The 26,725-nt window shown below is 39.8% G+C and overlaps 1 protein-coding gene across 1 annotated transcript in view; it reads left to right on the plus strand.

Annotated features, from left to right (window-relative positions):
• Positions 1–475: 475 nt before the first annotated feature.
• The window catches only part of GLI3 (GLI family zinc finger 3), a 201,619-nt gene continuing 175,369 nt past the window's right edge, over positions 476–26,725 (plus strand). Inside the window, exons 1-2 of the mRNA XM_053953161.1 lie at positions 476–542; positions 13,865–14,027. Coding sequence (XP_053809136.1) covers positions 13,904–14,027 — 124 coding nt within the window. The 5' untranslated portion in view covers positions 476–542; positions 13,865–13,903. The remainder of the gene's footprint in view (positions 543–13,864; positions 14,028–26,725) is intronic.

Below are 26,725 nucleotides of genomic sequence, written 5' to 3' on the forward strand. Positions count from 1 at the left end.
GCCAAAACAATGCGGGGCGGTGGCGGGGCTGGAGGGGACGGGCGGCACGGGACGGGACGGAGGGGTCCCCCCTTCCCTACCAAAACTTCTTGGTACCAGGCGGTAGATTTGGGGATACTTTTTCTTTTGTCTTTTGCTCCCTCTCTTCTTTTTCTTATTTTTCTCCTCCCCTCTGCTCTTTTTGTTGAACAAAATCAGAAATGTCAGTCAGTGCGAGTGAGTCAGAAGGGATCAGATTACAAGATCACTGAAACTGATGTCGGACCCGCGCACACACACCCCCACACGGAGGCAGAGGCGCGGGCAGCTCCCTGCGGGAGGCAGGCAGGGATAAAACGACCACCACCAGCACCCGCCGGCCCTCCTCTGCCGCCCCCGTCCCGCCTGTGTCCCGTCCCGTCCCCCTGCCCCCCGGCATGCCCGCCGGCCGCGGCGGGAGCCAGCCCCGCTAGCTGCGGCGGCGGCGGAGCAGCGTGGGGACGAGCCGGCGGCCCCGGCCCTCGCCCATGGGCAGCGCGGGGGCTCGGCGGCAGCGGCGGCAGGTACGTACCCACTTGGGCGAGAAGTTCTTTGTTCCCCAGCTCTACTCCGGGCCACTTTCTTGTCGTCTCCCAGCGCCCCGGCCCCGCTCCCGGCCCCCTTCCCGCTTCCCTAACTTGGAGGCGGGGGTCAGGGGGGACCGAGGTGTCTAACCCCCAAAATGGCTGTCACGGAGCGCGGGAGCCGAGGGCACGGAGTGCGGGGCGAGGCGAGGGCAGTCCCCACTCCGGGCCGGCCTCGGCGGGGCACGTCCCGCAGCACAGCTGCCGATGTGCGGGCGACAGCTGCTGTTTTATTTCCACCCCCTTCTTTCTCTTCGCCCGTACTCCCTGAGCGACTCCCGGGGGTTTTCACGCTCGTGCGGCGGGAGGCCGGCACAAACTTCTCAGGGGGAAAGGCGAGAGGAGAGGGGGAGAATCCGCTGTCACATCTGGCGGGGCGGAGGGGCGCCCGGGGGTCGTCGTTCCCTGCCGACTGCTCCCTGCGAGGAAGTGGACGGTCGGGTCCCGGGAGGGGGGCGCGGGGGTGCCGGCGCCTCTCTGAGCAGAGCGCTCGGCCCGCTCCGCGCCGCCGCTGGCACTGGGTCAGGCGGGGGAGCGGGGCGGCGGGACGGGCCCGGCCGAGGCCGGGCCGGAGGAGCGGGGCGGCTGCCCCACGGGAGCGCCTCGGAGCCGCCCCGGGCCGGCACCGCGGCCCGGCCGTACGCCGCCCAACTTTGCAGGGTGGGAGCAGAGTGTGTCCGCCGCGTTTCCGATTGTCCCGTGAAGTCGGAGGGGTGTTGGCACAATTCCCGCGCCTTCGGACGGGCCCGCCGGCTCGCGGCTGCTAGCGCCCGCTCCTCAACCCGCGCACCACGTGAAGAGAAAATGTAAAAGGAAACACACGCCCCTCACTCCCGAGTTTTGCTTTTAACCCTCTGGTGCGTAGCTTTTATCCGGTCTTGCGGGTACGGCGTCCGTGGCCTTCTGCCAGTCTGTATGTAGATATATTTATGTAAAACATTTTCTCCCAGCTCCTTGCCAGCTGTTCCACATTTTCCAGCAGCCACTTCAGTTTGAAATGATGGACTGTACTCATCTCAAAGAGCCTTTTAGTCAGAGGTACGGATAGCTATCTGTTTGATACACAGTGTCACGTTTTAGAGGCTACTTCACTAAAGGAGCTGTAAGTAGCAACCCACGGCAAAAGGCTCCTCTTCGTCGCACACTTCCTACTTCCCTCTTCATTTCCAAGCCTCAATAAACATAATTTTTTAAGCTTCAGCGTGCAGACTTCGTTTCTTTTGTGTGCGTGCTACAGAAAAACTTGGAAGCGAAATTTTCCAGAGGCCTTGAGACATGTGGCTGATTAAACTAGCAAACATTTTTAGGAGGGCATGGCTGCCTCTCTGTGCTGTAGGTATCTGTTTTGAAATCGTTTAAGTCACTGGAATAGTGAGAAATCACTATGTTTCTCTGTGTTCCAAAATTGTTTTCGGTGTGGTGTTCAAAGAGATTATGGATCGAAATGTGCCAGAACTGGCCTTAAGTAGTTTGAATATTTGTGCAATTGCATTGTAATTTGGAGAGGTGCCTCACTGATTGATTCCTATAATTATTTCATTTAGGTCCTTTATTAAAAATTGATAATGATCTGACAGTTTCTTAATTATATATGTCATTATTATTTTGAAGGAAGATGAATGCAGTGTTTTAAAAGTAAAGTAACCTTAAAATGTAAAAATTGCCATCTTCACACCACTGTATTTCAGTCATGGAAATATATATTAAAAGTAATGGTGAATGAGTTTGGCAATGTAAACTGTAGGCAGCCTCTTGAGAGTTTGTTTATGTAAGGAAGGTTTGGGTATAACTAGCTAGTATGTAAATACTTTCAGCTTTGTGTATAGCCCAATTCTAAAAGCATAAATAATAGTAACTATGAGAGAAGGCTATTTTAAGGACAGGGAATTATTTCTTTAAAAGCAGGATTATGTCATTTTGAATGAGTAGGAAGAATGAGTAAGAAAAGGACTCTTTCAGTGTATGTGTATTCTTTTAAGTAGCAGTGGAAGCAAAACCGTGGTTTAAGGTGCCCAAATGAATGCACTCTTGCATTCTGGTAATAGCATATGGTTTTTAGCAGGACATGCTGTTTTCCATAGCTTTTCTGTAGACATACTGCAAAACAAAGACATCACCTGCATTTTCCTGCATTAGCAGAGTAACATATTTGGCTTGAGAAGGTGTGCAGTGGCCAAGAAAGAGTTATTACTGCTATACGTAATCATCAGTTGTGAAAGATTGTTCTTTTTCAAACACAAAACCAGTTTGTAGCTAAGAAATTAAAGTATCAATGGCTACAAATGATTTTTTTTTTCTGAATAGTGTTGGAAAAACCAAAATACTCATGTTTGGAGACATTGTTATAATCTGTTCATATTGCAGATTACTCAAATTTTTAAGAAGATTAATGTATGCACTGATACTGACCCATGAAAGTTTCAGTTACACGTCCTGCCTCGTTTTGGGGAAAGCTATTCAATTACCTGCACTCCTGTAGTGTATTTGAATTCTAGTCTGCATATTAGAGGAAGGAATGGCATATTTTCATGTTGCCGAGTGTTAGTGAAAAGTTAGTCATCTTTGCCTGATAAATAAGGAATTTGAGGGCTATTAAAGCAGGGTTTATTTGAAGTTATGGAAGGAGGCATTTTAATGATCAGTGTTGCATGAGTTCAACTATATGGAGATAGAAATGTAAAAAGAAAAAGCAAACTTGAAGGAAAAGTGAATCAACGAGTCATGAAATCCTCAGGAAAACCTTAGTAATGGAATGTTAATGCTTTTAGACTATAGTAGATTACCTTAAAAGTCAGGCTTTTCTTTTTTATGCAATTGTTGTAAATCCCTAGCTAAAGAATACTTTGAAGAAAGCTTTAGTTTTTCTGGCAGTCATATTCTGTAGTAATTCTGGTTGTTTTGGAAGATTCAAGGTATTTTCTGCCAACTTGTAGTTAGTCAATTAAAATGCTAAAATGGCTACAGAGGAAGCTTTTTATTTAACAAAAGGTTCACTTGTAATCATGATTTCAAGTTGTCTTTTAACCACAGGTTTTATAGACATCCTTCCTTCAGACTGTCATTTTTATAAGGGAATTGATTTGTTATACTTTAAAATCAAATGAAACGAGACAGGATAAACAAAAATAGGGCATGGGTGCTGCTGCAAACTTTTCAAGTTCTTTCAGTGCAGTTTTCATCTTTACTTTTATTTGATAGGTCTGTGAAATAGAGCTGTAGACTGGCAGACTTTAAATGAAATTTCACACTTTGATGATTTTTTTTAAACTTTGATATATTGACAGTAAAAGGAGCTGCAAAGCTTTTATATAACTTGAGCAGTAACGCCAAGCAGCAGTCAAACGTCTCTATGCATTTGTGTTTAACTGCAGAAGAAAAACATGTCCATGGGCAGTAGAGGGTTCTTATCAACTCCCTAATCCCAGATCCCAGCAAACCTTGAGGGCATGCCTCAGATCTTGCTGAAATCATTGTAGACTCTCACAGTTTGCAGATTAAATATGCTATGTGTTCCTGGCTCCAACAACAGTTTTATGAGCTCACTAAGCTTCCTGTTTTAAGATCCTTTTCTTAAGTTTTTAGGAGCTGCTAAGGGCGCTGCTGTCTATGGCAAGTGGTACTTGTTAATTTAGGGACACTTCAGGTATTTCATTCTGTCTGTAAAAAGAGCCAAAATGGCTATTTTCAAATTAGAAGTCGAGTTGCACTGAAAAAAAGGAGCTCCTTTAAAGAGGGATTCTGTTTTAATGTGTTTGTCAATATACAAGGTGACAAAGTTTATAAGAGGCTTGATTTGTTTTATGGGGCTCTTTTTAAAAGTGACTTTTTCAGTTGTAATTCTAAGCACAATGCAGCTTTCAGTACATAATTTCTGAGCCTCTTTTAACCAGTTGTGCTTGTAGCAGCTCATTAAACATATCTTTGAAGTTCTTGTTCTCCTTTATGTCTCGAAGAAGGGAAAATATATTCTGCCAAGAATGAATTTCAGTGAATCAGGTGGTTAACCCGTGGGATTTGTTGCCCCTTCTGAAGGCATGGCATTACCCCTCACAATCAGAGTCTGGTCTTTTCTAGGTGCTGAAGAGTTAACTCTTATATTTTATTCACTGTAATCATGTTTATGTATTCGGTGTAATAGTTTTAATTAAAAAGGAAAATACTTCGTGTCCAACAACATGTGTCATATTATTCCCGAGAGAACTTGAGCCAGTTTTGTGCTTAAAGGTTATTCAGTGAATGAAATTTTGAAAGCCCATTTGTCAAAGTACTGCACGGTTTCTGTTAGTTTTCAACCCCCAAATTCATTGTCCGCATGGCCCAGTCATTAGTCAGCAGTGTATTAGTGCTGCCTTCAGGCAATGCTGCCCAGCACTTCTTCTCACCATTATAGCTCTAAAAGTGTACTCTGCCGACTGGTAGAATTACTGCTCTGGTTTCTGCTTCGCTGGGTTTGAGGTAAGTCCCCTCCCTACCTTCCAGCTCACTCTAATTCCCTGCTTTCTTTTAAGGCTGCTTTCTTCCGAGATTTAGGGGAAAACTTTCTTAAAGACTGTGCTGGCATCATACTGTGGTTTTGTTGTGGTATACTCTGTACATGTAAATTGTACCTGCCTTACCTTGAAAGTGTATTAAATTGGCTGCTGATCTGAAGAGTTGGTTTCTCTCTCTTTAAGAACAAAATAAGAAATGAGACAATACATTGATGTTAAAAACCCCTGCAAGGTTATTTAGATTACAAGGGACAAAGAAATTGGGATAAAATGTATTTGTCTCTAAATAGTTGCTGGGTGTCAGAACTGATAATATCAGAATCCACTACAAGGAGATCTGATTTTCTTAGCTGAAGTTGCCACTCAAATGTCATAATTTTTTTACACTGATCATCCAGATGATTAGGCCTTTTTAAAAATCCATTATTTCTTTATTTTTATTGATGCTCAAAACGTTGCTGTATTTTTTTGGTATCTGATATTTAGTTCGGGGTGAAGTACCCAACGGACCTTTTGGTGGTTTAGAGCTGAACTTGCCCCAGTAGTGTTTGCTGCTTTGTATGAGACTCTGTTTTCTTTGCATGCAAATTTGTTAATGTCAAGAAAATCAATTGTGTGTAAAGAATACATCATCCAGCTGCCCAGAGAATGAAGCCTTCATTAGATAAGATGTATGAATACCTGAAACTGAAGAGTCAGAAACACACATCAAGTGTCAGTTCAGTACACTGTTCTGAACCGTGTATATTAAAATGAAATCCTAGCACTACCGATTCTTAACTGTCAGGATGTAGTTTGGTGGGGGTTTGCTTGGCTCTTCAATTCACTATGGATGTTTTTTCTAGGAAAATAATACAGCTGTGTAATTCTGTGATGACACTTTTAACAAGGATAGTGGATTGTGCATTTGTAATGTAGCAGTTCAGAGTTGTGCCATTGTGTTTTATCAAGTTACAAAAACATGAAGGAATCATGATGCAGTTTTCCTCCTGTTATGAGACAGGTGTAAAACCTAAAGTAAACTGTAAAAGCTGAAGATAAAGTTTTATAAAGTACCTTTCACACTTGAAGTTCTTCCTGGGTATATGGAGATTTCCTAGCTCTTTTACATGTTAAAACATCTGTGTTGGGTTAGAACATGAAATTCTGGATGAAACCATCCCTTAACCTGAGAGTATGCTGAAGACATAACAGGTTTCCAGGAATGGGACTGTGATCAAAACATGGTACTTTCAAAAAACATTCTACTTGATTCCTTTGATCTTGTTTTAAAATGCTAATTGTAAAATATAGAATATAGTCTTTTCTTCTTCCATTTGCATATCATAAGTTGGGAACAGAAGGCACATCTTTGCAATAGATGTACATTAAATACATTCTTCCTTGAGCTCAGTTCCTGTATAGATTGACATTGATATATCTAGTTTTGTTTCTAAGGAATCTTTCATCTGTTGGAATTGATGAGATAAAACAAAAAGTGTGAAGAAAGTGGTCATTTCACTGGAATGTTGAGCTCCAGAAATCAGAGTATTTCTGCATTTTTCTGTCGAAGTTGTAGTGACTACTTACTTGACTGTGATGCAAAGCACATCCATTACAGATGTTAGTAATTTGATTTACCAAGCTAAGAAGGCAAAGACAAGAAGGCAAAGGAAAAAAAAAAACAAACCAGCCTGTATTGTCACCCTAAGTATCCTAGGAACAGTATCAGCAGAGAAATTCATAGAGTTATTTTATCCACACAGCAAGTCGTGCTGTTGTCCCCCTCCCTGTTCTCTAAGAATATTCCTGGCCTTTCAGATCTTGAGCATATGAATGAACCAAAATCCAGGTTTTATAAAACAAATGTGTTGCCAAAGGAAGTCACTGTACTTAAAGTTTGTTTTGGATTTAGTGCTGCTGAATTCCTGAAAAAAGACAGGGAAAATCAGAGTGTAGGCTTGGTAGGGAAGTTTGAAGTGTCCCCCCTCATTGTAACCTACTGCTACAAACAGTACAGTCCACAGGAGATTTTTTCTCCTTCCCCCTGTGCTAATTCTATTACAGCTAATCTTACTTTGACATAATTATTAGAGTTTTTCCTGCTGCAGAATTTGAAGCACAAGAACAAGTAGGATTGAAAAACAAGCAGTAACACAGCTTATTCTGAATTTCTGAGCAATATTAGGTAGTTTAATTGGAAGGAGTTTTGATTTCTCCAGAGTAAGTGCATTATTAGTTTTAGGCACGCCCCCCTCCCCAAATACATTGACGTATTTGGAGACTTGAAAGATACGTAGCACTTTCTATTTTTTAAGAAATAAACTTTATTCTTTCCATTGTATTTAGACAGTTTGTAAGAAAATAAAAAAAGAAATAAGGGAAACCATGTGATTAAAATAACAAATGCTTAAATGCAGAGTTAATGACCTGATTTGTGTTGTTTTTGTTGTGGGGTTGTTTGTGAGTTTGTTTTTCTTCAGTTCCTTATTGTAAAGACTCTCAGACAGTAAAATGATTATAAAATTTTACCTCAGAGGATATAACATACCTGAATTGTAAAGCCACTAAGTCTGGGCTCTGTTTCCCTCAGCTTTGTGTTGCATGTTCCCAAACAGCAGTTTCTGTGAGGGATAGACTAGTTAGAGATGGACAGTTCGACCTGAATTCTTCAGTGTTGTTATCCACTAAGTTCTGTTTTCTGAGTATGAAAATGAATCATCTCTTTCGTGGCAGAAATCTGTTTTCTTTCGATACAGAGTTTAATCTGTTGAAGTAATAGTGAAGACTTTTAATTGGGGTTATACTTATAAGCTTTTTAAATCCAAAAAACAAAAGTAGATGTAATTTACTTGTAAGGCTGTGTGGTTGATGTGTATTTAAAGCGACTGAGGTGCTGCCTCAGTATAAAGTGCCACTTATTGATACTATTGTATGTGTATGTTTAAAATATTTTCAGAACTTTTAGGTAGCTGGGTTTATCTGTAGCAGAAATATGTAAGCAGATATGTAATTCCCCTGGAGCCGCAACTATTACAGTCAATCAGTAGTTCAGTGTATGCCATAGAATATTTTTTGTCACTTAGGATCTTAATCACGAGGATGCTAATAGCACTGGTTTGCCTAGCTGATTGCCTTTGCGTTTGTGATCCTCTGTTATTGTTGCCACAAGCTATTTAACCTATCAGGAACAGATCAGATCGTTATTAACCAGGCTTTAGGTCTAGTTGTTTTTCATTCTTTATAGGGGGAAAGAAATCAAAGAAAAATAACAAGGAAAAGACAGCAGATAGTAATGAATTTGGAAAGATTGTATTAATACATGTTGTGTCTCTGAACAGGGATAACTTGGGGTATTTTTCAATTTCAAGCTACGAATCCACCTGGTTCTCTCAAGCATTTCTTTCTTTCTTTCTTTCTCTCTTTCTCTCTTTCTCTCTTCCTCTCTTTCTCTCTTTCTCTCTTTCTCTTTCTCTCTTTCTATCTCTCTTTCTTTCTCTCTTTCTTTTTCTTTCTCTCTTTCTTTCTCTCTTTCTCTTTCTTTCTCTCTCTCGTTCTCTCTCTCTCTCTCTCTCTCTCTCTCTTTCTCTCTTTCTCTCTTTTTCTTTCTCTAGTGCATTTATAGATCATGCATGTAATTGAAATTGAGATAGGTATTATGAAATATAAGATACCTTGCCCTCCCCTCCCCAAACAGATTGTTTGTTGTGGTTTTATATAAAGTAGATATAAGACTCTTAGTGCTGTTTATATTAGTCTTACTGTGAGTAGTTGTCTCAGCAGGGAGGAACCTAAATAAAGTTTACCCTGGAGTAGTTAATGAAGGTTGCAGAATTCTGGTTTAGCTTACCAGGCATAAGGAAAGGATAAAACGAATCTAAAAATACACAGGTTAGATTCTATAGCTGTTACAAAAATGATGAGGTATAGCAAGAAGTTAATGTTACATTTGGGAGATATTTCTTAAAATGTCTGAGCACTTGAACATTTTTCGTCAGGCTCCGTCAGGGGTAACTTTGTCAGTGCAGCTTTGCCAGCAGGTTTGATAGAAAGCAATACTGAAATCTAGGTGGGTTTTGGAAGTTAAATGTAGCTGAATCAAGCCTGTATAAATCAGTATGAAATAGTTCCTATATAACATCTTAAGATTGTCGCATATAAATTTTGGATTTGAATGTAGCTGAACAAGATGCATTTTTTTATCCTTAAATAATCCCAAGGAACGGTGCAACCCATGTTGATAAAATTGATAAAGGGTCCTTTATGGTTGAGAGAGACTGTAATTTCCTGATTGTTCTTCATGCCTCCCCCTGTGTTTTTCAGTTTCATACAGTTGTGCTGTTCAAGATGTATTGTATCCCCAAAGACTGCTTCCAGTAGCGTGGATCAAAGTAGTACCTATGAACACCCTAACTACCCAGAGTAATTTCTGAAAAATTAAACATGCTATGTTTGCTTGCACGCTGATTGGGGCACTCTGGTTGCTGATAGCAATCAGTATGAACTTCCCTACTGCTGATGTAATGATGATGAATGCTGTGACACTGCTATTTCAGACAGCTCTTCTCAGCGGATGCAAAACACTTGTTAATGAATTGAATACAACTATAGCAGCATCAAGTAAAACAGGGAAAGGTTTTACTTGTTTCTTTTTTATTTTTTTAATTCAACATGTTAAAAGATACTCCTCAAAAAATTAAAATAAAGCAAAGAAAGGCAGATGGTTTAAGTTCACAAGAAACATAAACCAGTCTTAACATGCAAAGTGAGAATTTTGAATTCTTACACTTCAGCACTTTGACCAAAGCAAGCAATCTTGTTGAAGTCAGTGAGCCTATTCCTAGCAATAAATATTTGCATGGTCTGGTCTTTAAAATTAATGTATGCAGTATAAATAAAATGATTTAAAAAGTAGTTCAGAGAAGAGAAGTGATACAGAATGAAAATTTCTTGGAAAATTGAAATGTGTGTTAAGAAAGGATCAAGTTTCTTGTACTTCCAAGCACAGGACTGCTCCACTGGTTTTGGTTAGTTTGGACTGTGAGTAAATGAACAAAAAAATGTGAGTTTTTTTCCTCCCCAGTATATTAATATGATCATTTTTACTACTATAAGGCACAGTTTTATAACCAACAAACATAAGGACCAGAAATTACATAATATTAAGTTACTTGAAAGAATATTTTTGTTTGAAATAAATTTCCAATGTATTGTGATTTATTGACACTTCTTTTAAAAGACACAGTTTTTCTCATTTAACTAGTTCATTCCAGTAGCGTGTTCCTAAAATGCCTCCAATATGATATGCAATTGGGGAAGGTTTACATTTATATTTTAAAAAGGAGAGACACAACTGCAGGCAGGTTACTGTTTTGAGAGGGATTAGGTTTAAAATGGGGATCTGGAATTAATTGTGGAGTGGGTTCAGGCTTCAGGGAAATTACAAAAGGTTCAAGCACGGTTGAATGGGAAAAAGCCATGAATGTTTGCTTTCGGGAAGGAATGTTTATCCCTCTATTTACCTATGGAAGTTCAGACTTTTGCCCATATACTTTTATAGCATTTTTTTGCCTTTCATGTGCACATGGAGATGCTGGATAGCCAATGAAACTAGCTTTCAGGTTTCTTGAAACTGGGACTCCTTGCTGTGAGTAGATACAGATTGTCTCAATCCTGGAGGCAGGAACAGGAAAGTCACTGACCCACACACTGGAGAGAGAAACACATACACCCTAATATACACCCTATATATTTGTATTTTAGTGTGGAGATGATGTCAGGCTGTCTGATTTTTAGAATGCTTTTTGATAGGACTTTTTTTTTTTTTTGTGAACTGCAGCTCCCATATTTTGGTACAGTTTCTGAGAGAAAATAAAAATCGGCCAAATTTAAGGAGGATTAGAAGATGTGTGTCTGGCTTGTGTTTTCAACTTAGTCTTAAGGTAGTCTTCAGGAAAAAAAAAGATTTTTGGGGCACCATATTGATCTCTTGATGTCTGCTTCCCTGAGGGGTATGCTTGGCAAAACACAGCAAACCACATCCCTCTAATTATTAGTCCTGCTATCTCTTCTGGCCTTCCGTACCTTCCCAACCACGCACCACCATTGATGCACCACTGGGGGTTTGCTGGATCTGCAGAAATTCGTGTAGGTGTCCATGCCATGTGTGTGTGGGTCAGGAGCAGAGGAAGGAAGGCACAGGAGGAAAGGCCTGCAGTGCCAGGGCCATTGGCTTGTGGTGCAGGGTGCAGAGCTGAGTAAGAAAGTTTACTCTAATGGTGTTCCTTCTTTCATTCTGACATGAATAAAAGCAGCCTTCTGAATGTAAACGAAGTAGACATGAACCAGAACAGATGAACCAAGAGCAGATGTTTATATTAGTTCTTGGCCAGTTCTGCAGTTTTCTGTCCAAAAATTTAAGTGCTGCTTTAGGCCTCTGTTCTGTTTTGTGGTCCATACCAGGTAGCATAAAACAAAGAAGTGATGGAGAGTGATGAAGAATATGGAATTATGTCTGCTATTCTTCCAGTAATGAAGATGACCCCAAAGTACCAGAAATTCTCACTGGCAGGCTGTTGGGGAAAGAAATAAAGTAGCCAAGAGGATGGATGATGTCAGTCTTACCAGCCACATGTTGCTCTTGAATTGCACATGACCCAACATACAGCTTTTTTAGTTCCTTCAGCGATGAATAGAAAATAATTAATTTGAGAGAATGTTAAATAACTCAAAGCCGGTTAGTCAGAGGATAGGAGGGTATGTTGAAGGACTCACTCATGCAGTGGTTGGAGGCTGAATGGAGACAGGTTTTGGTGTTTATGTGGCCAGGGCTGTATAGAGAAAACATCTTCCTCTCAGTGTGGGGTGAACAGCTTGGCAGCAGAGTCAGCCTCCCCCATGTCCACTAATGCAAGAGACTAAAAAGCTAGATATTCGAGCTAAATGACTAAACTGGGGTTGCCCTTGCCTGAGGTGTGCAAAGGAAAAGAGGGAGAAGTCATATGACAAATTGGGAAGGTGCTGTTTACAAAGCTCATGTGAGATCTCTCTTCAGGGAGACTTGTGTATTGCTGGGTAGAAGTCAGGGCTGTTGCAAGTATTGTTAGATCTCTCCTACATTCTGAAGACACCCGACATTCCCCTTAGTGTTCTGGTAGGAAGTTGTTTCACAGATCACAAAAATATTTATAACACTTTCACAGATAGATCTTGAGAGTAGCCTTACAAGTCCTCTTCTTGGCAGATCTTTGTTATTCCTGTTTTTAGCAAGCAAGAAACTCAAGGGAAAAAAAATGCCTTGCTAAAGCTTAGACAGTAGGTCAGTGGCAGAGAGTCTCTGATATCTAGCCCAGTTCCTTGGCTGTGTTGCCTAGCTGAATAGTGATTCATTTAGTGATTGGGCTCTACTTTGATCCCTACTGTAAAACAATGAGGCTTTAGAGTGTTTTATTGTACTATTAAAAAGAGCTCCTACTAGGAAGGTGGGAAGGGGTAGGTTTACTAGACAGCTGTGTTTGTGATGAATTGGCTTTGTAGGCTTTTTTTTTTTTAGTTTGGTGGTGTTTCTTCTTTTTTTTTCTTTTTTTTTGACTGTCAGAATTTGGGAAACAGGTTGCTAATATAATTACACTTCATTATACTTTGTGGCTTTTTGAAGCCTTTTGAAAATTTTATTTAAATGGTGTACTAGAAGAGTGTGACTTCCTTCCGTTTTAGACCCATTTTACTACCAAGCAGTGTTGCCCAGAGCAGAAAACTAATTATTATTTTTTTGTTGTTGTTGCATAGATTCATGTTCAAACTACAAAAGTACCAAGGTATTTCTAAGTATCAAGGTGATTCTAAGCATGATGTGTGCTGAATATTGATGTTTTGTGTAAAGCTTATTGGACAGAGAGGTGTGCATCAAGTTAAAGTGCAGACTGATTCTTAATGTTTGTGTCCTTCACAGCCTAAGATCCCTGCAGCCTTGGGGCCTGGTGTGCCTGCATTGCTGCACAAGCAACGATACCCTTTTACAAGTTTTTGGGCTTTTCATATTTCCATCAGGAATGTAAAATATCTGAGAACAGGAGAAATTCATTTGTATTAAATGAATGTGTCACTGGAGATGACACTGAGAACATCCAGGAAAGGCAAAATAACCAGATACACCCCTCTACAGAGCTTTCTATTTCCAGCATTTTCATGCAAAAGAAAGTGATGTCATTATCTGCCACCAGCAATAATATTTGTCTTTCCCTGTGGTTTTCAGGGTGTTTCGCCTATACAATTTTGTTTGAACAAACAAAGTGAGAGATGTTTACATGAGTAACAAGGTGTAGAGATAGACAGGATAATTCCTGCTGCTGTGTGTTCTAGCACCATGAATGTTGAAATTTAAATATTTGGCTTCTAGAGTCAACATAAAGGGCTGTCTTTATTTTCTTGATTTTTTTTCCCTTTTTTTGCCTTGTTCCAAAGTGATCTGGGCATAAGAGAAAAATACTGTTCTTTTTTCCCTTTGGATCCATTAAAACCGCAGAGAATTGAAAAAAACGGACCTGCCTATCAAACAGCATAGTGGTTTGTGATGCTGATTCTCTTTAAAGGCAAACATGCCTAGTTTTGGTGTTAGTATTTCTTTAAATTCCTCAGGAATTCATGCATGCAGACATGATTTGATGAGCTTACAGAACTGTGAACTGCTAATTCAGTGGTGCTCCAGGCTCTTCTTCAGGTGAGAGGAGTGAGAAGACTTGGGCTAAGCTTTCAAACAGTCTTTAGAGTTTATGACTCTCTTGTTTCATTCAGGTATTACTGCAAGTAGAGCTGAAGTAATGAGAAGTCATCATGGAGGCGCAGTCCCATAGCTCTACCACAACTGAGAAGAAAAAAGTGGAGAATTCCATCGTGAAATGCTCCAGTCGAACAGATGTCAGTGAGAAAGCTGTTGCCTCCAGCACAACTTCCAATGGTGAGTAACAGCAGGGATTTACTAGCAGCCAAACCTACAGTAATTTTATGTTCACTGCATTCTTTGTGAATTGAGCATTTGCACCTGGATCAGTGTTTGTTCTACAGAAAGGCTAAGGAAAACGAACGGAGGAGGGGTGGTGGTGGTGGAAAGTGGTAGGATACAATAAGGCCTGTTTTGGCATCAGGCATAGTCTCTTTCTTCCAGATGTTCTAATTTGAGATGTAAATGTGCTAAGTTATTTATTATAGGAAGTTCCTGGTTTTGGCGTTTTGGAAATTGTCTTGATTAGCCTGGCAGGACCTGCAAGTGCTTTGCATTTGGCCATTGAAATCTCTTACACTAGTTAGGTAATTAGTTATTACTAGAGAGACAGAAGCAGGTCTGTCAAAATTAATGGCAAAGGGGTTTTTTCTTTTACAAATAAACTTCCTTCTCAGAAAGGGCTGTCCCACCTCCCCAAAGTTCCTTAATGCTCAGAACAAAACATCAAGCTAAGTGTGTATCCTCTGGTGGATTAATTTCAAAGTTGTGAATGTACAGCTGGTAGATTTGCAAAACTGGAGTAGTTTGCTTAATTCTCCCCAGAGAGTATATCTCATTTGTCAATTTTACATATTCCCTGCCTCTCAGAAGAGTGTGAGCTAATCCCAGCCCTAGACCTTTTCATTGTTTGGTGTTAGAGGGCTGAGCATATTGGTTCCTACTAATGCAAAACTCCTGTTGCATTAAGAAAGAAAATTGCTTGAAATGGTGTGGGCAGACCTATGGATTTTGGATATCTGCAGAGTAACTACTAAAACTGCTGTTTTTTTACTAATCAGTCTAGTTACGGCTAAAAATAGAAAATGCCTTTCTGTATATTTCTTTTGGTGTATTTCTGGCAAAACATTTTCTGTTCACACTTTCTGCTTCCATCATGCTCACTTGTCTGGGCTTGTGGTCCAGGTCAGGTTCTCACTTTGATATCTTGAATAAAGGTTTCTGCTTTCTCAAAGAAACAGGTTATGTCCCACTAGACTACAGGAGAAAATACATGAATCCTATACTAGAGGGGAATCTCCATGGGTCAGTAAAAATTAGATGGCACATGTCCCGGTATCCTTCTGTGTGACTGGACTTCAGATTCAAAGCAAACTTAATACCTGCTGACCTACTAGATGGAACTGATCCCCATGAGAGCATAAAAACCCTTGAGCCCCAATGGAAAAGGTTGCATCAGTTTTCTAAGGCATATGAAATTAGATCCTCAGCTGGCGTAAGTTAGCACAGATCCGTTGCTGTCAATAGAATTACAGTGGTTCACATCAGCTGAAGAGGTCCCCATTGTATTTGTTTTTAATCGATAATAGGATTTTCCACATTGGCCCAACTTTTCAAGCAAATGCACAGTTAAACACATATGCATATTCTTTGATGTGTCAGGGGTTTGTACTCAAACTTTAATCTCTGACTGTTTGGGCTAGCTTGAATTATTGGTAAACATTTAGATTTAGAGAGCTAAAATGAAAGCCTTCAAGATGTTTTTGCCTAATTCTGACACTCATCTACTGTGTGGTCAAGTAATTTTCTTCCTTTAATGGTAGTGTTAGTTCTTAACTACATGCTTCACCTATGGAGAGTGTTACTGCATAACAAGGTCATCAAACTCCCAAGAGCTGGAAAGATTTCAAGTCTAATGAATGACTACAAAGTTGTGTCACTGGAATTATCTCCTACTAATGGAAGGACATGCTAATGTAGTACACATCCTGGGGCCCAAGGCTTTCTTCCTTTTCTTAAGACAATGATAGTTAACTTCGTTTTCAGTGGGTAAGTGTTGGCATTGTTCGTCTTTGTATTTAAGGAAGTCACCAGGATCTCCAAGGTTTGGGTTTCTAATCTACCTTCATGCATAACAGAGACACAAGGCTTTCCAGAGATGCAGAGCTGGCCTTCAAAAGGATAAAAAATTGATTCCTTCTTTGATTTGAAAGATTTCCTCTTAGTGTAGAGACTTCGTGGAGCATGTACCAAAACAAATACTAGTACTAAAACCTTAGAAACTTAAATGAAAGTTTTACTCTTGCAGTGTTTTAAAAGTTTTGCTTCTTGCAGATGTGATTGTCATGGTAATGAATTTTGGTTACAGGGACAATTTGCATTAAAGCTGCAGCTTGCATCGTATTTGCATCTTTTGTTCTTTAATGCTGGAATGAGTATTACTATAGGAACATCATCAGTTGCTATAAGACATCACTCCTACAAAACGTGCAGCTTTTATCGATTCAGTGCCTCTTTTTCTTTTTGCAAAGGGCTATGGTAATGTTAAATGTTGTGATTTGCATTTGAATGCTCTGTTAAACAAGGTAAGGTACCCTTAAAAATAACAAAAGGACAGAATGATCCCTGCTATTCTTCTCAGAAGACTGACGTCATTTCAGAGCAACATCTGCCTATCATACCAATGTCACCTCATAATCATGTCTAATAGAAGTGCTTCTATCCTTCTGGACAACACTTGAATTAACAAAGTTTGCAGGGTAAAGTTTTATTGATACCTGTCTGAGGTGTGATGTACTGACTAGTATTTTCTCAGTATCTCTGCTGTCTTCTGAAGAACTCAGAACTTGGATCATAAACAGATGGAAAGCTGCTAGTTACAGCTTTTGTGCAAAGCATCCAGTCGTGAAGAGACAAAGAAAATGTTATTATTTCAGCAGCTCCCAGAAATAAGTGACACACCCAGGAGCAGAATCTATGTTAATATGGCTATTGAGTGTGGAAAACTTTTAAATCATAAATTGTGCAGACTGTGTGTTGAAGAGTCTGGTGTAAATCTAGATGCAAGGAAAAGAAAGTGGGAAAGGTGATCTGGAAGGGGAGCTCATGTGTTATCCTGAGCAATGCAGTAGAAGTTCTGAGGCTCAGACTAAGCGTGCCCTTTGGAAGGTACCAGCTTCTCTGTAGTCTCAAGCACTGAGCAGGCATGGGCCACAGTTTACACGTTAGCCACTTCTGCTTAGTTCCTGTCATTACTTAATGCCATAAAGATTTCTGCTGCACTGAACCTGACTACAAACTCTGTGTTGCTGAGATGCTTGCAATGTGTTAGATATGGACCTGCCAGCATTTCCATTATAAACCCCTAAATTTCAGGATTTATAAATAAACTATTAAAATTTGCTCCAGGACAAAACATGTACTGTAAATTAAAACTTCTTTTAAAATACATGTGATCAAAAAATTAAAAAAAAAAAATCATAATTTGTAATGACTACAATGTAAAAGGAAATGTAATAAGAAAAATCTTCGGTGCACTTTAATTCCTAGTGGAACCACTCTTGCTTTGTTTTGAATTCCTTTTTGCAAGCTTTTGTTTTTTTTCTTCTTTGTGTTTCATTTCATGTGTCTCAAACAAACTGCATGCAGTTTACTAGGATTGTTCCTTTTCATCTTTTGTTTGACTGCTATATTTATTGCTAGACTAATATCCAGGGGCACAAAAACTGCTAAAGAAAACTGCTAATGGGGATGTTAATTCACAAAAGGCTGTATGAATAAAAAAGTTTGTGCTAGCGCATAAAGTAAGCTTAGTTTTGTGTTTGGTGGGATTTGGTAACCTCAGGCTGATCTGCTTTGGCAAGGTAATAACAACAACAAACAAATCACATTTATGTCATGGCTGTGCCACTCATATTATACTGGAGTAGAGGCCAGTGCCCTGGACCACCTGGCTAACACAGGGCTGTGTTATCAGGTCTTTTCTTCTCATATGCACATTTGTGCCACTTCTCTGGAAACAAAGCAACCTGTTCCTTACCATGTCAGAGCATGGATTTACGTCGTTCTGAAGGTTGCTGCATGCACACTCAGGTTTCTATCAAGTTGTGCAAAGAATGGCATTCTTAAGGGTGGTATCCATTGATAAACTCATTAGTTCTGTGCTCCCATTGGAGAGCCTTTGTCTGGTGTTGCAGGTCACAAAACCTGCCTTGCTAGACTTCTGGTGGATAATACAGTACCTCCTGTATTTTCAAGTAATTCCAGGGTTAGAAAGAAATCATCAGGTGAATGCTGGAAATGTTGCAGGAGTCTGCCCAGTGCCTTGTCTTGCTGCACTGTGATGAACGCCTGTGTGAAGGCTTGTTTTGACTGCTCCTCTGTGCCGCTCCTTGGCCTCTGTGCCTCGTAGCCTGACTGACGAGCTGTCTGAGACCAGCAGCATGCCAAGTCCATATGTCAGGCTGAATGCTGCAGTGCTGGAGCAGAAAACTGCTTGCTGCCATGCCCTGCCTGTGCAGCTGTGCTGCTTGCACTGGTGCAGTGCCCTCCTGCTGCCCCAGCACCAGGAGTTGCCAGCCTTCCCGAGCATTGCAGTAAAGTCATGAATTCCCATCTGGTGAACTTAAGCAAATGCCTTGCTTTAGCCATGGGACTAGTTCTGTTTGCCCTGATAATGTGGGTATTTGCATGCTTACAATTAGGCAGTGGCTTTAATACTTTACCAGGCTGGCTTCTTTGACTCTACATTCTGTTTTGCAGATGAATTGGATTTATTCTTAGGGTTCTTCCTTAGAGGCATTATTTAAAAAAACCCATGCTAACTTAAGACAACCCTCAGCTCAATGCCACTTGTTTTTTTCACTTAATCTGTTCCATAGATATAATTAATTTTTTTGCCTTAATTTCGGAAAAGTAGAGGGAATTTCTGTAAGGACTGAACTGATACTTGTACAAGGCAAGACTGCACTTTACAGCATTGCTTGGAGAACGTTAGGAAATTGTGATGCTGCATTCAAACCTGATTTATTTACTGTCTGGCTTCTGAATTTTGTTGGTGACTTGAATGCTTTACTCTTTTGGACATTTTGGCTCAAAACTGATGTTTTTAATGTTTCATTAAAACAATGCAGTTATTGTATAGGAGCTCTTTCAGTGTCTGACAACCAAGCATTTATTTTCAGTTTGATATGTTTTGTATAGTTTTTGACCCATGAGCTTGTTCCAGTGTAATCTGATATTTCTTATTAACCTATTACTCTGCCTTAAAAAAAAGCTAATTATAAACATATGTAGGTTGTGGACTTGACTACCTTTATCAGAATCAGATAGTTATTGAGAACATACTTTAAAGTGATAGAAAGCAGAAATTATTATCTTAATGATGATGTAACTTAAAACCAAGCTTGATAGATGAATAAATGAGAGGAAGTTCATGTGTCCACTGTGATTCTTTCAGAAGAAGAGCCAGCTTCATCTAGGTCTCTTTTTTTTTCCTTCTTCCTAGTACTTTCAGGGTTGATTGAAGGAAGTATTCAGCAGTCTGCAACCTCATAAGAATCACATTTCCTATTTAAACTTTCAGTTGGTTGCTTGTCCTGCTGCTTGCTTTCAAGCCTCACCATAAAATAGGTGTTAATCATAATACCCATTCTTGGCCCCCTCGTTGGACTCATGTGCTCAGGGTCCTGTTGAGAGGTCAGGGTTCAAAAGAGGTTGTTAGGTATCAAGAAACATTGCCTATACTATTTTAGTGACTTGTAAATTGAGCCCTGAATTGATTATATGAGACCTGATTCTACAAAGTGATCAGGAGATGCCATCCTCTTCCCCTGAAATCAAAGGGGATGGAGGGGCCCTCTTCACTTTCATTTTCAGGTCAAGGAGGAAACAACATCCTGTAGTTTTAGATGCTAGAAATGATAACTTAAGTGTATGTGTTTTTATGACAAATTTCTTTTTCAGCAAGACAAATACTGCAAGTAATCCCTATCTACAAGTGGTATAGAGCAGTGTGAAAGTTAAGGGTAGACTGGCCACATGGCCCAGAAAAATAAGAGCAAAGATCTGAACTTGTAAGATTGTTTTGTACTCTTCTGTTCTAATATTTGTGGCCAGGTTGTAAGAGGATAAACTTAAAAGAAGGTACTTTTCCTAGGGGAGAATAGGCTACCCTGATACTTGGAAGTATTGGAAATGAAAGTATTGGAGGTTGTAATTAAATGGGGACTGCGTGTCTTGGTGTACTGTAATCTGGTGTGAGTAGCTGATTAAATACATGTTCTTTTGGAGTAATGCACCCATGGTCCTTTATGCTTACTAATGAAATTTCAGTCATCAAGCTATGGCTTATTATAGACTGTAATAACTCATTCTGCCTGAAATTATTTTCTAGTGTTGTTCCTCAGTGAGCCAGCCCTACACGTACCTCACTCTAAACCCAGTGATCTGCAAGTGCAATACAGTATTGCTTCATTTATTCTGCTGAGATTTCCCCCATTTTTCCACCCCCTTCTCTCCCCTCCCTGCAGTGGTTAATAGCATAAGGGATATTAAATGTCAATCCTCCTGTATCCCTTTGCAAGTTCCAGAAAGAGATGATTGAGTGGCTTATCCCTGCAATCACTGTAATCAGTAAGTAATGACTTAACATCCTGCTGGATAACACGAGGTGGAATCAGGAGAAAACATTAGTTAGCAGCAGAAGTTTGCCACCTGTTCAAGGTGGAAGTTAAATTTAGGAAATTTTACACTGGGGAGTTTTTTATCCTGAAAAACAACAACAAAAAAAAAGACAGAATCCTAAAACACCCAAGCAGTCATATTAAAATTGTGCCTAAAATGGGTTTTGACACAGAAGTGATAATAATAAAAGGGTTTAAACTGTTTCTCTACAGTATGGTGATGGTACCATGCTCTGTATCTTGTGCTTTGCAGGAGTCTAGTGTCAGTCAGAACTCAAAAAATTCAGCCATTACAGCCCACAGTACTGGTGAGGAGGAAGCAACAAGAGGTTTGATTTTTAGAAGAAAAAAAGGCTGGTGGCAGCTGAAACTTCAGTGATATTATTAGCCTTCCAAAAAATGCTAACTCAGTGCCATCAAGTTTTGGTCTCAGGGGAAGATATCCTAAAAGACCTTGCACTGCTGTACCAGCCTGTGTCACCGAAGTGGGAAGGCTGTATGGCAGCAGCACTGCTGCTCCAAGTGATGGCATCTTCCTCGCAGCTGCTGGAAATGGGTGTCAACAAAGAAATAGGTGCCAGGCTGCTTGGGAGGATTGAAAGGGCACTTTAAAAATGAAGTCAAAAAACTTCTGGATCCTGGGTCCCAAAAAAGAGAAGAGAAGGAGCTATACAGAGCAGATGATTTAAAGTAAATAAAATCAAATTTTAAAAAATCCTAATTGACTTAAAGCTAGGCAGCCCTTCTGGCAGGCTCAGTTTTTGGCTTTATGATTTGAACTCTGTAAATTAAGGCAGTTGAAATAATTAAATTACTTAACAGGTTTTCAAATAGCACTTGTCTTTTCTAGATGTTTTCTATTTCATATCTGTCTTCAGTTATAAGGAAATAATCAGTAATCAGTGTTGCATTTGATTAGATCCCTGCTCTGTATGTTTCTATTTATTTCTCCCCCTTTGTTTTTTTTCTTCTTTTGCAGAGGAATCAAAACTTCAGCTTCTGCTTACATAGAAATTATTACTAAATACATATGCTAATAAGTGGGAGAAGTGAGCTAAGGGTGTAGTCTGTGATGATGTAAAGAAGGTGCCATATTAAAACTACATTTTCTGTATTCTTTCCAAGCCATATCTCATTATTTTGGGGTGAGAGTGGAAGGGGAGGGAGATGCATTCTTTTGACATTCCAACTAAAAGGGAATGAGATGGATTTTTAGTGCTGTGTTATTATCTCATTTCCCATTAAAAGTATTTGCCTTTGATGTAAACTGCCAATGGTCACAATTTAATTTGCAGATTCTATTTTTGCTCATAAGGCTGGCAAGTCAGAGGAAAGATTTGCTTGTAAATGTGATCTGGACCTACTGATGAATGCATACTTCAAGTTTGCAGAGGCACTTTGAAAAAGAGAAGCGTACAGGAAATGCTGTGTTTTCTGCAGATCATTTTAAAATTTGGCTTATAAGATGTTAAGTATCAGATTATCAAAAAACAGGTCCTCATCTTCTGCCTTCAGTCAACTGGAGTCTTGCTATACAGGAGCACATTCTTTGCACATGCCAACCACTTAAAATATGCTGTTTTCCATTCATTTCCTATGACTTTTCATGCATGTTCCACATGCAGCAAAGTGGAAACTTAAGTCCCACAAATGCAGTAGTTTGAAAATGCACACAGATGACTCAAACTAAGAGGATTTTTTTGTTCTGTTAAATAGAACAGATTTGTACTGATGCAGTTTTTCCTAAGACGGGATGATAAATTGCTGAAACTGAAGTTAGTATTGTAGACCATGTGCTCTATCTGTGCCCCTGTCCTGTGCTTGCTTTTCTCATATTTTCCAGTGTAGGGGTTCATACATAACAACAGAGGTTTTTATGTGTGGAAAAGTTCCTTCTGGGCCTGAGCAGCAGTGTTTTCCCCTCATCTTGGTCTCTCACTTTTCTCTCCTCCTTTCTCTCCTTTTTCTTGTCTCTCCTTTTTCTTCTCTCTCTTTTCTTTCCTTTTTTTTTTTTTCCCTTTCTTTTAGTTTTCAGAAAGTTGAGTTCCATCCCAATTATTAAATCTTCGGAGACCATTCCCACATGGTTCTGTAAATGGTAGCTTCATCCTGAGTTCTTTCATCTCTTTTCCTGCTCTCCTGGCTTGACAGTTGAAAAGGTCTGACTGTGCCACACAATGGTTTGATTGGTTTCTCTAGGGGAGGCTTTACCCTGCCTCATCATTCGCCAGGCAGGTGGACCAGAAAGTCTCTTGATTCTTTTGTTGCCTCTCAAAGTCCGAGGTCTTTGACTGAATAAATCCTCCGTCATGGGATAATTTGCTAAAAGGAGACTGAAAGATGTGAGAGAAAAGCCTCACTACTTGGGTGCTGAATTAATGAAATAACTGGGCCTTGGAGTTTGCAATTGAAAAATCACCAGGAATGCAATGGGTGGAGACAGGCTTCAGAATGCAAGCCCGTTACTTCCCTGTAATAAACTATGAGAGCTTTAAATGATATTACTAAATACGTTGGCTTGCCTGGCTGCCTCCAGTTATTTGCATTTGCAGCCCTGTTCATTTGGCAGGGGAAGCCCGAGCAGAATAAAAGCCGTTTTGGTACAGCGCCTGGTTAGTCATTAGATTATTACGAGGGGCTGGAAAGAATTCCATATGACAGAACTAGGGTTGAGTTAACACAGGACGAAAAGTAATTTACAGATAGGCCGTCCTCAGCCATCTTCGTAGGTCCTGATAAGGTTTCATTTCAGAATGGATAGGCGACATTTCCACTTACGGGCCCATTCTGCGACACCTGTGATAACAGCTTCTGGATCCTAATTGAAATTGGTTTCAAAATGGATTTTCACTTTTCTCTGTCTGTGGAAAATATTGAATGGACTCAGAGCTGCCACAGAGAATCCCAGACCTTGGAAAATGGAGCAAGAAGCCAGGATCATCTTTCATAACTGTGTCGATGATATGACAGTTTTGTTATCTGTCTTATTAATGAAATCATTGATCACCCGATGAGGAAGATAATAAACTACATTTTTGCTGCAGTTCAGAAGCTCAATTAGATTTTTAAAAATACAGATGGGGAAAAAACCAAACCAAAACAATGAAGTGAGTGTTTTCAGATCTATTTTCAACTTTGCTTTTCTTGAAGATTTTTTACATAGAGGAAATCTCCCAGACTGTAAAATGTTGACTGCATCTTGAGGTTATTGAATGTAAAACAAATCTGATGCTCATGTAAAGATGTACTTTTTTTGTTGTTGTTGTTGTTTTTAACAAACTGCACTAAGTAAATATCACTTAAGTCCTAGTAAGTGCCGTGGAAACTCAGATGAAAGGAGAAACAATGGAGCTCAATTTTAGCTGAAGTGGGATTAGTGATCCAAACTCTGCCTTGATGTGGACAAAGGCTGGTGCTAAACTTATTGAATGCTTGCCATGATGCTGGTTATCCTGAAAATTATTTCTTCTTAAAAATGGATGTCAGCCTTTATTTCTTAAAGCTGCTCAGATATTCTGGGAAAATAAGGGTTTTTTTATATTTTTTCCCTTTCCTTTTTTCTTTTTTCTTTTCCTTTTTTTTTTTTTAATCAATGGACTTGAGGAGATTTTAAAATGCAAACAAATGTAATAAACTGCCTGCTCAGGATAAAATGTATGTGCAGGCTTCAAAAATAAAATCTGAAAGGATTTTGTGATGTGTTGTTTCTGTGGCTGTTTTCTAATTACTGGGGGAAAAGATAAATCTGTTGTTTGTGCTTGGTTGCTCTGGAATGTACGCTATATTCCTTGAGGAAGGTGGGAATGGATAGTTTTTCTGAAGAGGGATGCCAGTGACTTCTCATATTTCACTGTGAATTGTATCCTATCCTAATTGTAACCTATTTCTTCAGTCCCTCCACTGTTGGGTCAACCTATACGCCTTTTTAAGCTTGAAAGAGGAGCTCTGATCAAAGGCTTGAATGATGTCACTGATCTCTGGTGATTGATTAGGAACTGAAGTTCTGGAGCATTTTGCATGTCTGCCTTTACCTTATCGCTTCAAGTCCATTAGTGCTTACCCATTAAGGTAGCTTTCAGTCAGGAGAAAAATAACCTGTGCATGTATGTATATACACACACATATATGTCCCACAGGTAAATGCATATATAGAGAAAAGGAAGAGGAAAGTGTACAAGCCTTGTAGTCAGAGATATAAATATTTTTTCCTTTAATATAAAAGGAAACAGTTTTTATTGGTCTGCTGTGATGCAGGGACTATTTATTAATTGCTAAACTCCTGGTTGTAATTCTTCTCTGTTCTTCTGCCGCTTCTCTCACAGATTTAAATCCATACAGGTCTCTCTCACATTGGGTTTTTGGCTGCTTTGCTTTCATTTGCTGTAGTTTACCTGGAGAGGAATCATGCCCCTGCTTGTTACTTCTTTTCTGCGCCTGGGGTGCTTGTTAAGATCCACTGTGCATGTCAGTGCCTTAGAGATATTTTTTAATTAGAAATTGAAAAATAAATATTTTAAGTCCTCAGTTTTTTTTTTTTTTTTCCAGAAGGTTGGCACTAGCTGAAATGTATGTTAAGCTGCTAAGAGAAAAGATCTTTCATTTGTAAAAGAATCACAGTCCTCTGACTCAGTGATGTGGAAGGCTGGACAATGGGGTTTACTTGTCTACAGAAGAGTGGTGTGCATGAGCAAGCAGTACAGGACTTGAATCTGACTTTGCTGTGGTATAGATGAGGAGGACGGGTGGTGCAAAGCTGGAATCCTTTCCTAAATATCCTGCTTCTAGTGGTGTATTATGATTTGGATGAGGACTTAAAAACTCCACACAGACTTCAAGAAGTTAGAGTTAGTTCATTATTCTGTTAAATGCAAGTTTTCAGTATTGTAGGTTTATTAAAAAATGTCAGTGTTATTTTTGTGTATCTCTTTTCCCCTTTGTTTTTAGTAGGTTGGTGCTCCCTCCCTCTCTCTCTCTCTCTCTCTCTCAAATCTCCTTTGCTCTCTCTTTTGCTGTTGTGCATTTCACACCAGGAGATGACAAGTCTTGTGATTGCAGCAGAGGCAATTGAAAGAAAATAAAAAGAGAGTTCTTTTTCTCTGGTGCTGGCCCATGAACATACCGTAAAAATTGGATTAGACACACCTAGACTTGGGATTGATTGCATCTTGAATGGGAAATTAGAACATCTGAAAAAATTCCTTTTTGGATGGAACAGAAGCACAAGAAGGAAAAGTTGGATGGAAACCAGAGAAGAACTGTAAATCACTATTGAAGTTACTTCCTATGGTTTACCATTGGCTGTCAAAGAAAATTGCCTCAGGCTTGTTTATAGCTAATTCCCTCTACAGAAAACTTCAATTTGTGGACTGGCTGCTGAACGGGATTGATAACTCTGTTTATAGACCAGGATGGGTATCTAAAGATAACAGATAATGCAAATGAGCCTTTTTTTGATAAGCCAGGGAAGCAATTATGGATACAACTTGGTTGATGGATTTCAGAGTGCTTTTTCACAGATTATAGATTTCATTTCTTTTTTTGCATTATAGTTTTCTTAGCAGTGTTAGAAAAACAAAATCAAAGTCATTCGAATAGAGCTAAAAAGATGGAGTGGCTGATATAACCAGCTTTCCTACCACTTGTAAACATAGTGAATCAGATTAAAAAAATAAACAGGCAGTCCTCAGCCTTCTCTGGGAGAAATATGATTTGATAAAAATGTGTGTTTAATATTCAATTTAAGGTTTCATCTGAAGTGTGTAAACCTAGATGTCCCATGGGAGTTTACAGCCCATTCCAACTTCAACTCAGATAAAATGCTCCTCATAAACTGTCTTCCTGCTTTTATTTTTGAGTTTATATTTCTGCTGGAGAGGAGGACGGTGGAGGCCAGACCCTGCCAGTTGCTGGAGGCTGGCTCCCTGAGGTACTTAGCATCTGTGATGAGCCCTTAAGCCTGGGCTGGTTTCAGTGCTGACTGCATGGCATAGTGATGCAGAGCTGGCTCACTCAGGAGATGGCTGCACTGTGTGTTGTGTTTCTCAACTGTAAGGATTTTCCCACTGGATGTGTCTGGGAATCCTCAGCTTCTCACAGCCAGGATCTCTCTGTGGCTGGGGATTGCAAATGCTGGAGGTCAGAGGGAGGTTTGATATTCTTTCCCCACCTCAGATTTTTTGCTTAACTTGATGGTAGTTCAAGTTTCTGTGAGTTACACGTGGTAACTCACGAGGAGCCTGTGCTTTCCTGACC

This window comes from Vidua chalybeata, chromosome 1, assembly GCF_026979565.1.
Source record: "Vidua chalybeata isolate OUT-0048 chromosome 1, bVidCha1 merged haplotype, whole genome shotgun sequence".
Lineage (NCBI taxonomy): Eukaryota > Metazoa > Chordata > Aves > Passeriformes > Viduidae > Vidua > Vidua chalybeata.